We start from the raw sequence: 12852 nt of genomic DNA, 5'->3' as shown, positions 1-12852 counted from the left end.
TGCCCCTCTCCAGCAGCCTGTGGGGCTGAGCGCCTGTGGCCGCCCTCTCCCAGGTTTATCCCAGTCTATGTGTTTGCTTGATTACAGCGCTGTGTTTGGGGATCATCGACTCTCTGTGGTGAGCGGTAATAACAGAGATTACTGCGCTCGTTTGTCATCGTTACCCTAACGAGCAGAGAGCTGGATGGATTTAACGTAAATCAAATCAAGAGGGGATGAATTCCTCCGTTCCTGTCACCAGGAGGTGGTAGGGAATCCCGGTGCGGGGATACGGGCTGGGGTCTGTCTGCTGGTGGGCAGGGACCCCAGGGACTCCCAGCTGAGCCCCCTGCCCACTCCCTGCTCTCCCGCAGCCGGGGACGGTGCTGCCACAGGGGGGCTCCGGCTCTACCTGCCACCGCGGCACACCGGAGCCATCAGGGACTTCGATTTTTGCCTTGCTATAAATAGATATTTGGCAGGTTGAAGCTCACCCCTGGTGCAGGCTGTGCCGCAGCACGGTGTGAGGCATCGCCACGCTGGATGGGGCGCACCACATCGTCCCCCTGCTTGTGCCGGGTGAGTCCTTGCTGCCACCCACCACGGCCGGGACCAGAGGTGGCTGGAGAAAGCCAGCACCAGGGGACCTGCCACACTCCACCTCACTCTCCAGCTTGAGAAGGTACCAGATGCCATCAGTCAGGGACCCGGCTGTCCCCTGGCTGCCATCCCTCAGCAGGACACGTTGCCAGGGTCCCTCCACCGCACATGAATGCCATGGGACCCACCTTGCCAATGACATCATTGCGGCTCAGCCTGTCCTTGTCCATGACGGTGATGACGATGGTTGTCTCGCGCAGCCGCTCTGTGGGGATGTCAAAGGCAAAAGACTCGTTGAAGACGGGGTTCAGGCACCGCTTCATGACCACTGTCTTCTTCTTCTCCACCCGCTTGTCCTTGTACATCAGCCACACCTTCACATAGGGGTCTGGGGAGACAGGAGTTGCTCTCAGCCCCAGCTCAGCATTGGGCAGTGCTGCCCGGCATGGCAGGAGCTGGGGCTCATACCTGATGTGCCCCCGATGTCCATGGCTTTGAGGTTACGCGCTTTGATGATGTTCACCACAATGGAGTTGGCAGAGGGGTTGTAGCACAGCGACAGCAGCAGCTCCCCACGACTTCCCTGTGGGACCCACAGAAGCCCCTTAGGTGGGTGCTCCAAAAACACCCACTCCTCAGCACGGCACCCAGCCCAAGCCCTAATGGGGCACCCGATGCCCTCGTGTCCTGCTGTGGGAGTGGGGTGCTGGGCTGGGACCACAAGAGGTGTCCCAAGGGTGGACTTTGGGGCTGCGCAGAAAATCAGGGCAGGAGGAAATGGGGCCACCCCCAGTGGGATACTTTGTGGTCTTGCTGGAGGCAGGAGAAAAAGAAAACTTTCATTTTAGATCGATCTGAAATGGCTTGGTTTGACCCAAAATGAGACACTCACTTTGGGCTACTTAAATATAAAGATCTGGGAAGACAAACTTCTCCATCAGATGTCAAACCTCCTCACAAAGCAAGAAACATCCCTGTTGGGGTAGCAAGAGGGTGGTGGTCCCATCAGGACACCACAGGGATGGGAGGTAGCCTCCCCTTGAGGACTGTCCCCAGGGGGTGGGAGGGGGACCAGGCCCTTACACTGCCATCGCTGCACGGCTTCAGGTCCTTCCAGAAGGTCTGCATCTGGGTGAGGTCCACCTTGTTGAGAGGGATGGACACCTCCCCAATGGGGTCATTGCGGCTGAAGCGGTCATAGTCCAGGACCTGAAGGTACAGCACCCGCTGCACCACCTTCTCGTAGGGGAACCCTGTGCCAGAGAGGGAGGTGATGAGGAGCTGCTGCAGCTGTGCCGAGCAGCACCCGGTGCCGGGGCCAGTGTCGGCACCACCCATGACCCATGCTGATGGGGAGATGTTGGCACCAGGCAGCGGACAGGGAGCAGACCATGGCACAAGTGACTGATGGCAGATTAATACCCCTGTGTGCACCCACTCATGGGTTCCTTCTGGGGTAAGGAGCCTCCCCCGCCATGTCCCCTTTATGGGATGCAGAGCAAACACCTCCAACCTGGCCTTGATAGCTTGTCCAACCCATCTCACCACCAGCTTGAGCTGAGTTGAGTCCCATCAGCTCAATCTGAGCTGATCCAGCCCAGGAGGGAGGACAGAGGGTCCCACAACCTCTCCGCTCCCACCCTGGTCCACTCCAGCCCATCCAAGCCCCTACCTTCAAAGAGGAAGGTCTCATTCCAGTGTGGGTTGAGGTTCTTCCTCTTCACCTTGGTCTCCAGCTTGTGCTTCTTGTCAGGGAGCAGGTAGATCTTGACAAAGGGGTCGCTGGTGCCGCTGAAGTCCTTGGCTGGCAGCTCCTGTGCCTTCATGATCTTGACAGTCAGGGTGGACTCCTGGAAGTTGTAGCCAACGCTGAACTGGATGCGGCCCAGGTTCTCCCGGCTGACACCATCGTGGCCCTCGTCGTCCTCGGAGCCTGGGGACAGCTGTGGTGGTGGGAGAATGGCAGCAAGCGCAGTGTCAGGGGGCCAGCGAGGGACCACCAGCGGGGTCTGCACACCCCCGTTCCCCCACGTTTTGGCACCCGAACTCAGTTCACACCAGCAGCTGACCCCCAGCTCTGCGAGCTGTCAGAGGGCATCAGCCTCCTCCTGGCTCCCCGCCACCACCGTCGCCTCAGATGACTCCTGGCTCTGCACCATATATCCTGGGGATGGGGAGGTCAAGTAACCAAATTCCTCCTGACAGCCTGTCCCTTATGTCTCCGGCATCTCTCCCTCATGCCAGCCCAGGGGGGATGGCCGCGGCGTCTCAGCTGAGCTGAGGCTGTGCCAGCTGCGGCGCCTGGCTGTGACAGGGACATGGCAGCACGGGCTGGGGCGTGCCAGAGTGCTTGTGGCATAGGGTAGGCACAGGGAAGAGCCAGGGGAGTGCAAGGAGGTGCCCAGGCAGTGCCCAGGGTAGGATGCCATCCCTAGAGAGCCCGTCCCCAGCACACTCCATGCACCCACCATGAGCATCTCGCTGGTCAGGGAGTTGACCAGGTCGGAGACGGAGGAGCGAGGCTCTGTCTTGCGGTCAGACTCATCATGCGGTGGCTGCCCGGGCACCGGTGCTGTGTTCACCGCCTTGCCGCCAGCCGGCAACCTGGGGAAAGAGAGGCAGTAACTTAGAGGAGAGGGGCCAAGAGCCATGGGTGAGGCAGCGAGGGACTCCCCGGGCACCCTCTCCCAGCGGATACTGCGCCTGGGCTATGCCAGATCCCGATGGAGGCTGCAGGCTGGGATGTGGGCAGAGCTGGACTGCAAGGATGCCCAGGGCTGTGCCACCGGCAGCAGCCCACCAGCCTCCCCGGGCAGGGGGGCCTGGCCGGTGCAGGCAGCTGGTTCTGCCTGCGCTGCCCCAGGCAGGGCTGGGTGCCAGCTGGTGCCCTGGGATCTGTGACATGCCACCTCAGAGCTCGGCAGCAGCTCCCACACTGCCCACGTGCCCCCCTGGCCACAGAGCCCCTGGTGATGCCCGGAACAGCCATCCAGCCCTGCGGCTACCTGGCCCCACCAGCACCTATGGCTCTGGCTGCACCTCACACACACACACAGCCCCTCTCCATCCGGGTGGGAGCTGGGTACGCAGCCACCCCACCGGTGCTTCGTGCTGCGGTGTGGACTCCGTGCCCAGCGCTAACCAGCCCCTCTTTCCTTCTGCCATGGAGCCCCCAGTGATGCTCTGCCGCTGGGACCGCTGCCCCGGCTGTCCCCGCACACCCTGGCTGTCTCAGCTGGATCTGGAGGGGCCGTGCCGATGGCTCCCGGCTGGCTGCAGGACAGTGGGCATGGTGCCAGGAGGGAGCAGCCCGGTGGGAGGGTGGGCAGCCGGGAGCTGCGGCAGGCACACGGACAGAGCAGCAATGGAGGCGGGCGGGCGCACACCGAGGCCACGCTGCCACAATGCACAGGGACAACAGGGGACACAGGCACATGGCAGCAAGGATGGGGCAGCCGTGGCTGCCAGGGTACAGACAGACCCAAGAGGGAGAGGACTTGCACACAGACAGGCACCCCATGATGCACCCCCACACTCCCACCTGCTGTGGCTCCTGCCTGAGCTGAGACACAGTGATAAACCATCAAACTGACCAACAGGCGCAGCACTGCCAGGACACGCACACCGCGGTGGGCAGCACGCCGCCGGGACGGCCTCAGCATCGTGGTGGGCTCAGCGGGCAAAGCCACAACGCATGCCATGAGACACCCACCGACACGCCAAGCACACGCAGACACACGCTAATGGGGGGGGACGACACGACACACGACCTGAGGCGATGGGACAGAGGCACACGCCGTGGCACGGGGCGGCAGCCCTCTTGCACACCCGTACGCATACAGAGCTCGCCCGCCCCAGCGGGACGGCACCCAGGGAGGACTGCAGAGCCCAAGGGAGCTGGGGAAGCAAAGATAGGTTAAAAACAGAGTGAAAATGAAGGCGGAGGGGCCGGCGGTGGGGCCCACTGGAGGCGCAGGTGGAGCCATGGGTGCCAGGGTGGTGGCACACTGGCGGAGGTCGTGGACAGAGAGAGAGCAGGAAAGAGCAAGAGAGAGGAGGAGCAACGTCATCCACCGCCGGCCTGCCGGGAGGGAAGGGGGAGAGAGGAGCAGGGAGGATGGACGGACGGAGAGTGGTTAGTCACTGGGACAGGAGACACGCCGAGGCGCCGGGCTGGAGCTGCCAGGGATGGGCTGGAAGGAAGAAGCTGAGAAACGGGGATGCAGGAGACGTTTTGAGGCAGAAGAGCAGGTGGCCGACAGTGCTGGATGGGCAGGCGAGAGCGGAGGGTACTGGAGCCCGTCCCCTCCACTGGCTGAAACCCCCACGTCCCACGGGGCCCAGGAGGATGGGGAGCAGGGGGAGATGGAGGTGGGGAGGCCATGCGTGCGCCAGGATGCGTCTTTCAGACCAGCGAGCTGGGGGGAAGTGGAGAGCGGGGTCTTGCTGCGGCACAGCCACCCACCCACCCATCCCCAGCAGCCAGCGTCCCTTGTCCCCTCGCCTGGCACAGGGCAGCCAGCACGGTACGGCACGGCGGCCAGCGCTCCCAGCAGGGACCGGCTGCGCAGCGCAACGCTGGGGAGGGAAGTGCTAAAAAGATAGAGCGAAACCAAGCGGAGCAGGGTAAAAATAGCCGGTGGGCGAGAACGGTGCCAGTTCATTAACACGCCGAGCACACGGGGAGGCAGCACCCGCTGGCTTCACACCTCCTCCCCGCTCCGGAGGGGATTAACACCCGCTCCCGGTGGCACAGGGCCCCTCTGCTCCTGCCAGCCCTCGCCGGTGGCTGTGGCTGGGCTCTGGTGCCGGTGCCAGATGTGGTGCTGAGCCTTCAGCACCCCAGGAAGGCAGGGAGCAGCCGGAGGCGAGGCTCTGTGCCACGCTGCTGTGCAGTTTACTTGGAGGAGAAAGGGGGGGTAATGCATCCCCCCAGCCTGTTGTGCCTGCTCTGCCCCTGGCTCAGCCGTGGGGCTCAAGCACACGCCATCACAGGGATGTCCCTGCATCCCCAGGGGGGCTGCCCAACCCGCGCGAGCTGTGCTGGGCTGGAGGTGGTGGCAACGCAGTGCACGAGACATGCGTTGGGATGGGATGCGGCTCAGCTGCTGACACAGCATCATCGGGGGGTCCCCCGGTGTGTGTGTCCCTGCCGCTGCACCCCGTTCTCCACCCAGCACAGGGGCTCTCCCCTGCCCCACTCCCGAGCGTGCGCTCCCCAGCATGCAGCCAGGGCGGGGGGCTGGTGGCCAGGGATGGCAGGAGGGAGAGGGCAGGGAGGGAGGAGGACGGGATGGGGGTCCTCTTGGTGCTGCTGCTCCAGAGGCAGAACTGTGGGTGCCGGCGGGGGAGAGCTGCAGACGTCACCGTGCCCTGCTGCCCGTTGGGCCACCCTGTGCCGCTCCAACCTTCGCGCTCCATGAGGCCAGCCTCCTCCTCCTCCTCCTCCTCCACCCTGGGTGAGGCCCTCGTCTCCTCCTCCTGCGGGACTGCCCTCGTCCTCGCTCATACCTCTTGTCCCCCTGAGCGTTCGGCTGGTTCGGCTGTGTCCCAGCAGGTTGCAGGTCGGGGATATTGGCAAAGTCATCTTGCTCTGAGAGTCCCAAAACCAGGGATAACACCACCATCCGGCCTTCCCTGCCCAGGCAGCCCCGCAGGCAGCGGGAGAGAGAGAGAAAGAGAAAGGAGAACACAGCATCAGGCAAGGAACTGGCAGGAGCGGCAGCACCCTGTGGTCCCCTGACGGCGAGGGGACCCCGGCTCTGCCCACTGGTCCCTGTGCAGGAGGCGATGTCCGGGATGGGTGCAGAGGGCTGTGGGGAGAAAGGTGCTAGCTCCGGTGGGCCCAGCACATGTGGGTACTGCTGCCACCCCTCTCCTCCACCGGTTCAGGCAGGGAGGGTGCCAAGGTCCTGCCAAGGGGGGAGAAGGTGCTGAGAGGAGCTGGGGATCAAGGGACAGCACGAAGGGAGCGAGGTCCCAGCAACCTTCCCTGGAGGAGGAGATGGCAGTGCCATGGCTGAGGCTCTTTGCCCTCCTCCGGCGCCACCGGCGCAGCCTCCCCAGGGCCCATAACCGCATTTACACTGTGGCGCCGGGGAGGCAGGCGGGAGGGTAAACAGAATAAAGAGCAAAAGCAAAGTTAATGGCTTCGGAAAGCGGCGGTGGTAAATGGCAGAGGCTCCTCCGTGGGGAAACTGCATGCTGGCTCGGCATGTCTTGGCTCTGTGGCTGCTCCCCCCCTGCCAATTAAGACTGAACCAGTGCCGATGCTGGGTAAACAGAGAGGAACATGACCCTCGGGATGGCTAATGAGCCACATCTCCACATCGGGAAGCCAGCAAATGGAGCTGGTGAGGAACCTCTTGATGGGAGAAGGCAGAGTCGGCATGGTGCTGGGCTGGCAGAGCAGAGAGGGGCACCAACCGGCTGGTGGTGAGGAGTGTGGTTGGCAGCCAAATTCCTGCCTGACTTTGGCTGGGGTTTGGCCAGCCAAAAACCTAACTCTGATGCAGAAGGTGCTGTGCTGACTCACGCAAGGGCCGAATCATCCCTGTCCCCCCTGACCCTGAGCACTACCAACCTGCAGGAAGCACAGCTGGGACCTCAGCATCCCCTCTCCTGGGGTGCCAGGGGGCAAAGAGAGGCCGGGGGGCACTGGGAGGACCCCAGGGTGGATGGAGGTGGAATTAGGGGGACACCAGCTCTGCAGAGGAGTGACAATGTCATGCGCTGAGATACGGCAGCAGCACGGGACTCAGATTAGCCCTCAGCATTTGAAGTTTGAAAGCCAGCACTGATAGAGGAGATAGGGTTAAGCCAGATTAAAGATCACACGGCTCTGGCAGCTCGGAGCTGGCTGCCCCCATGGCCCCCAGCCCGAGCGGAAGGCAGCCTGACAGGCAGTGATATCAGACGGTCACCCTGCTCAGGAGCCACCCTTACCATGGCTGCCCGCCCCCGCCCTTCCCCGTGGGGCAACGTCACTCCTTGGGGACCATGCTGGTGGCTGTCCCATGGGCTGGAACATCCCTGCACTCCCTGGGGACCAAAGGGGACCTGGGCACCCACATCGGCCGGTGATCTGTAGCAAAGTCCCAGGGCAAAGCAAACTGGGGGAACGTGTGAGACCCTTCCCAGAGCCCCCGGCCTGATTGAGCCGCCCCTGCTCCCCATGACGGGGCCAGAGGGGACCCAGCTCTTCCTGCCAGCCATGGGCAGTGTTTTCCCAAGGTGGTGCCAGCTGAGCAGTTGTGCCAGGGCGAGCAGAGCACAGGGTAGAGGAGAAGGCAGAAGAGAAGGCAATGCAGAAAGCAAGGGAGAGGGCAGAGGAGAGCGCAGAGAACAAAGCAATGGAGAAAGCAATGGAGAGAGCAGAGAGCAGAGGAGAGGGCAGAGGAGAGAGCAGAGAGCAAGACAATGGAGAGAGCAGAGGAGAGCGCAAAGGAGAGCATGACAGAGAGAGCGTGATGGAGAGCGTGCGATGGAGAGTGCGCGATGGAGAGGCAGAGAGCACAACAGAGATCAGAGGACAGCACAGTGGAGAGAGCAAAGGAGAGCGCACACTTACAGGAAGGACTTCATGTCCAAGCCGCGGTTGCGGATTTGCCCCACCACATGGTCCCAGCTGCCAGGATTGGAGCGGCTCCGGCCACCAGCCATCCGATGCTTGGAGCCGGCGGCGATGCCCTGGCGCGCCTGGCCGCCGCGGGAGCCCCGGGGGTTGCCGGCGCTGGCGGAGGAGCCACTGTGGGCCTGGAGGTGGCCCAGGCTCTGGCTGGTGGTGGGCTGGCTGTGGTTGGCGCGCTGGTGCTGGCTGAGGGGTTGCTGCAGACTTTGCTGGCGCATGAGCGTGCGGGGCCTCTGGCATTTGGGGTCGCCTGCTGAGGTGGGGATATACTCAAGGGTAGTGGCTGTGGACAAGGTGGAGTCCTCGAAACTTAGGGAGAGGAAGGGCAGAGGAGAGGAGAGAAAGGAGAAGAAGGTGAAGGGGCAAAATTGGAGGAAGGAAAAGAAGAGAGTTAGAGAGAAGATGCCCCAGCGCAGGGAGCGCTCCGGCAGGGGCCAGCGGATGCAGCGACCGGTTCCTCTGCCTCTTGGCCCCGGCTTGGCCTCGCCGGCAGCACAGGGCTCTCGCGCCGCCACCATCTCACCCATCCTGCCTCCCAGGCACCGTCCCGGGCTGCTGGAGGGCTCGGTTGTGGCACCGCAGCACCCAGCCGGCTGGGTGCCCTCCCGCTCCCGCAGCTGCTGCGCAGCCAGCACCTTCCCAGCACGCCGGCCGACTTCGTCTGCGAGCTAATTAGGCTGCTGCGCGAAGGCGAATCCCGCGGCGCCCACTCACGTGCTGCCAGCCAGCCCGCCCCGTCCCCATCCCTCCCAGCCCAGCACCCAGCTGCCAGCACCGCCGGGTCTGGCATCCCCCATCCTGCGGGACTGAGCCCGCTGGGGGTCCCACAGCGATGGAGGAGCCGAGGCCGCCGTGGTCGTGGCATGCCAGCAAGCCAGCTGTACCCAGGGCCAAGCCAGGCTGCCAGCAGCGAGCAAGCCCACTGGGATGGGAGTCCAGCCGTGCTCCTGAATTGTAGGATGGGGGTGATGTGGATGTGGCCCTGGTGGGACAGGGAGAGCAGAGGAGCCCAGCGCTGGGCTGGACGGGCTTCTCTGGCCAGCAGAGAGGGAAGAGCAGTTGAGAGGCTGGCAGGGGAAGCAGTGGTGCCCATCGTTGGCCATGCAGCTGGCCCCACGCTGGGGCAGCAGCACATGCGTGGCACGGCCTGTGCAGCCGGGCAGGAGCCCCAGGCACGGCGCTGATGCCCACAGCAGCCTGCAAAGCTATGGCTGTGAGACCAAGGGGTTCAGCCAGCCTAGCAAAAGTCCTTGGGGGTCCTCGATGCATGACGGCATCCCCCCACCCAGAACCACCACACTGCCTGGCACTGGGGAGTTGCCTTCAGCAGCAGCCACCAACCCTACCCCAGTCCCTGCACTGCCCGGGGACGCTGGGGTGCTGGCTGAAACTGCATAGCGAAGCTGTGCCGTCGTGCATTGCCAGCAGCGGGGGACAGGGAGGGAGAGGGGAAAGATAAATAGCTTTTAAAATAAAATGATAATTAAAAAAAAAAAAAAAGAGGTGAAGAAAGAGCAAAAGGTGAGTGAGAGAAAGAGAGGAGAGGGAGGGAAGTTGAGAGGAGTGGAGAGCCAGGATGGATCTCGCCCCGTGGCCGGGGTCAAAGGCACACAGGGCACTGCCCAGGCGCTATGCCGCTCCCCCCGCGCCTGCCGCCGACCTCCTTTTGCTTTCCTATCAAATCCTAAATTAGTTCAATTTACAACCTCTCAGTCACAGGAAACTAAATCTGGCTCCTCTCGGCGCGGCGCCAGCTGGAGGCGCGAGCTCCTGCCAACACCGTGCCAGGCGGCAGCACGCCCTGCCCGCACACCCTGCCTGTGCCCGGCCGGGTGCCCCCATATCAGGGGAGCGGTACAGCAGCCAGCCCCCAGAACAGCCCCCCCTGAAGACCCCAGACCCGAAGACTCTGCGCAAAAGAGATGCTGAAAGGGAGGAAGCTTCACCAGCAGCCTCCACATCCCCTTAACCCTGCCCTTGCCTCCTGTGCCAGCCCAGCGTGCTGCAGCGGCTGTCTATCCATCGTCCGTCTGTCTGGCCCCGGCCCCTCCAGGCTCTGAGGTGACCAGGCAGGGCAGCAGAGCCCGTCCCCACGCTGGCATGGCACGGCTGCCAGTGCAGCCCGGCTGTGAGTCAGTGAGAGTGGAGGTGCCGAGCGGCGCGCGGGCGCGCGTCTGTGGCTCTCGGCACGGCAGCTGCGCGATGCCTTTTCTTAGCCGGCCTTCGCACATCATGCCAGAGGAGCGCGGGCTCCTGGCAGGTTTCACTTCGCCGCCGAGACTGGGTACGGCTGAAGGCTGCGCAGCTCCCCCTCTTCCTTGCCTCTTCTTCTCGCCTTCCAGCAGCCCAGCCGGAGCACACCAGCATCATGCCAAATGGGTAGCTGTGGCTCCAAACAGCAGCGATACCAATCTTTGGGCCCCCAGGAGGCATTTGGGATTTGTCCAAGGTGGTAGGACTGGCCTTTCTCTTTTGAAAAGGTTTTCTTCCCACTGATGAAGCTGGAAGCAGCAGCAGGGACAAGGCACGCCAGCCTTGGGAAGTGCCTTTGCCGTTGCCACCGAGCTCTCCAAGGATGCTGAGGCCGCTGCCAGGACCTACTGGCTATTCAGCCACGAGCACAGCACTTGGGTTGCCGCACAACCAGGGGCTGCTGCGTCCCAGCGTGGGGAACCGAACCAGAGCCCAGTAATACAGGACGAAGCCCACAGCCATATAAACTACCTCCATCTCCCCCCACAGAGCTATGGTCACTGCCAGCAGCAGAGGGTCTCGCCGAGACCCCCACCCAGCCTGCCTGGGCCATGAGCCCTGCAGAGTGTGACAAAACTTCAGGTTTTCCCTTAAATCTGATAAACCACCAATCTTCCCCAAGTGTCGCCCAGCGTCGGTTGGTGGAGCCACAAGTGAGGTGCCAGCGCCAGGTCTCATGGCTGTGCCGTGGGTCAGGGGAGTGCCACAAAGGAAAGAGGCTAGCGATGCCCCGCACCATCCCTGATGGTCACATCCCAGGGATGGGGACATGGCAGAGCAGCTCATGCCTTTGGGCCATCACCAAGATGGTGCCAGCTGCCCTGGAGAGCCTCACCGGCGGTGCCAAGGCACTTTTCATCGGCATTGAGCAAAGCCACCTTTGGCGCTGGAGCACCCAAAGGCGCTCCTCCTGCCCAGCTGGGGCTTGAGCCCCTCAGCCTATTCCTCCACTCCCCCCCAGCTGACATGCTGCCGAAACACCACGGGGGGCCTGGGCAGCTCCTCGCCTCCCTCAGCATGGTGGGCCGGGGGGTCTCTTGGTGGCCCCCGTCCAAGCGCAGCCCGCAGTGGGGAGCGGGTGCCCGGGCACGCTGGCAATGGTGGGGGTCCGTGCCGGGGTGCCGTGCCGGACCATGTGTGCTCACTCACTTGGACAGGCTGAGCTTCCCTGCGGCCAAGTGGCTCTGCACTGTGTGCCAGCGGCCGCGTGCCGCCTTCCCCGCGCTGGGCTCGCTGTGGGCAGAGATGCTGCTCTTCATGCCGTCCTCGCCGAGCCGCTGCTTCTCCCCAGGGCGGCCGTCACGCTCCCCCGCCAACCCCGCAGCGGCCGACGCCGTCAGCTTGGCCCCTGATAACAGAGAGCCACTGGGCCAGGCCGGTGGCCAGACCCCCCCAGACAGACAAAAAGGGAGCCGGACGGACAGATGGACGGACATGGAGGGGGGGGAGCCGTTTGATAGGGGTGGTGGGTACGAGGGGAGGGGGAGAGAGCCAGAGGGGGACAGACAGACAAGAGACGGACAGAGAGAGAGAGAGAGAGAGAGAGAGACATCAGCACTGCAAAAGAAAAGGGGTCCTGGCCAGAGGGGTGCGCGGGGGCCTTGGCAAAACCATCCAAAATAAAGGGGGAAGGAGGGCGAGGGTCGGGGGGGGGGGTCCCGCTCGCCGGCAGCCCAGCCCCGGGGGGGACCCATCCCCGCGCCGAGGGGGTGCCCCCAACGCGCAACCCCATCCTGCGCCACCGCGACGGGGTGGGGGGACCCGCCGCGGCCCCAGCTGCCCCCGGGGGAGCGGGAGGGAGGGGTTGCTCGTCTCCATGGGGCTGCCCATGGGGTGGCGTGCAGGGAGCCCAGGAGGAGGAGGAGGGCAAGGAGGAAGAAGGCGAGTGGGTGCTGCCCATATACTCACTACACGGAGCAAACCCGGTAAGGAGAGACTCACTTGAGGGAAAGCCGCGGATCACCATACGGGGCGTAAGGTGAAATGTTTAGTATAAACTCCTTGGGAGGGTAGGAGCTCCATTTCTGCTGCACTGTGTTGTCATTGTTATTCCAAAAGTCTCTGTCTAGATCGCTACAGCGGCCGGAGACCAGGGGAGAAAGAAAAGGGAAATACAAGAGAGAGAAGCTGAATTCCTGTGAGAGGGGAGGAAAAGCAGCCCTCCGCCCCCGGAGCGCCGGGATCCTGCAGAGAGAGACAGGGCGCGCGGCCGCCCACCCCTCGGACACCAACACACACACACACACACACACAGAGACGGATGGATGGACGGAGGGAGCAGGGCAGAGCTGCGGAGAGACAGGAGCAGGTGGCTCCGTTGGCTGGGAAGGAGAGAAGGATGGTACAGGGTTAGAGAGGTGCCAGCGAGTGCGGTGCTGGCGCGGCATCCC

General features: G+C 63.5%; 1 protein-coding gene across 4 annotated transcripts in view; it reads right to left on the bottom strand.

Annotated features, from left to right (window-relative positions):
- The window catches only part of SYT7 (synaptotagmin 7), a 31400-nt gene that overhangs the window by 1766 nt on the left and 16782 nt on the right, over positions 1 to 12852 (bottom strand). Inside the window, exons 4-12 of one of the 4 annotated variants that reach the window (XM_055721845.1) lie at positions 12404 to 12535; positions 11612 to 11827; positions 8150 to 8518; positions 6091 to 6216; positions 3048 to 3183; positions 2252 to 2522; positions 1663 to 1832; positions 1048 to 1162; positions 768 to 967 (exon numbers count right to left, since the gene is read on the bottom strand). In XM_055721845.1, the coding sequence (XP_055577820.1) occupies positions 768 to 967; positions 1048 to 1162; positions 1663 to 1832; positions 2252 to 2522; positions 3048 to 3183; positions 6091 to 6216; positions 8150 to 8518; positions 11612 to 11827; positions 12404 to 12535 (1735 nt within the window). The remainder of the gene's footprint in view (positions 1 to 767; positions 968 to 1047; positions 1163 to 1662; positions 1833 to 2251; positions 2523 to 3047; positions 3184 to 6090; positions 6217 to 8149; positions 8519 to 11611; positions 11828 to 12403; positions 12536 to 12852) is intronic. The other 3 variants (XM_055721846.1, XM_055721847.1, XM_055721848.1) reach the window with 3 other exon arrangements.

The sequence above is a fragment of the Falco cherrug genome, chromosome 10 (genome assembly GCF_023634085.1).
Source record: "Falco cherrug isolate bFalChe1 chromosome 10, bFalChe1.pri, whole genome shotgun sequence".
Lineage (NCBI taxonomy): Eukaryota > Metazoa > Chordata > Aves > Falconiformes > Falconidae > Falco > Falco cherrug.
Note: the sequence above shows the minus strand (reverse complement) of the source record. Positions and strands in the feature narration are given on the sequence as shown.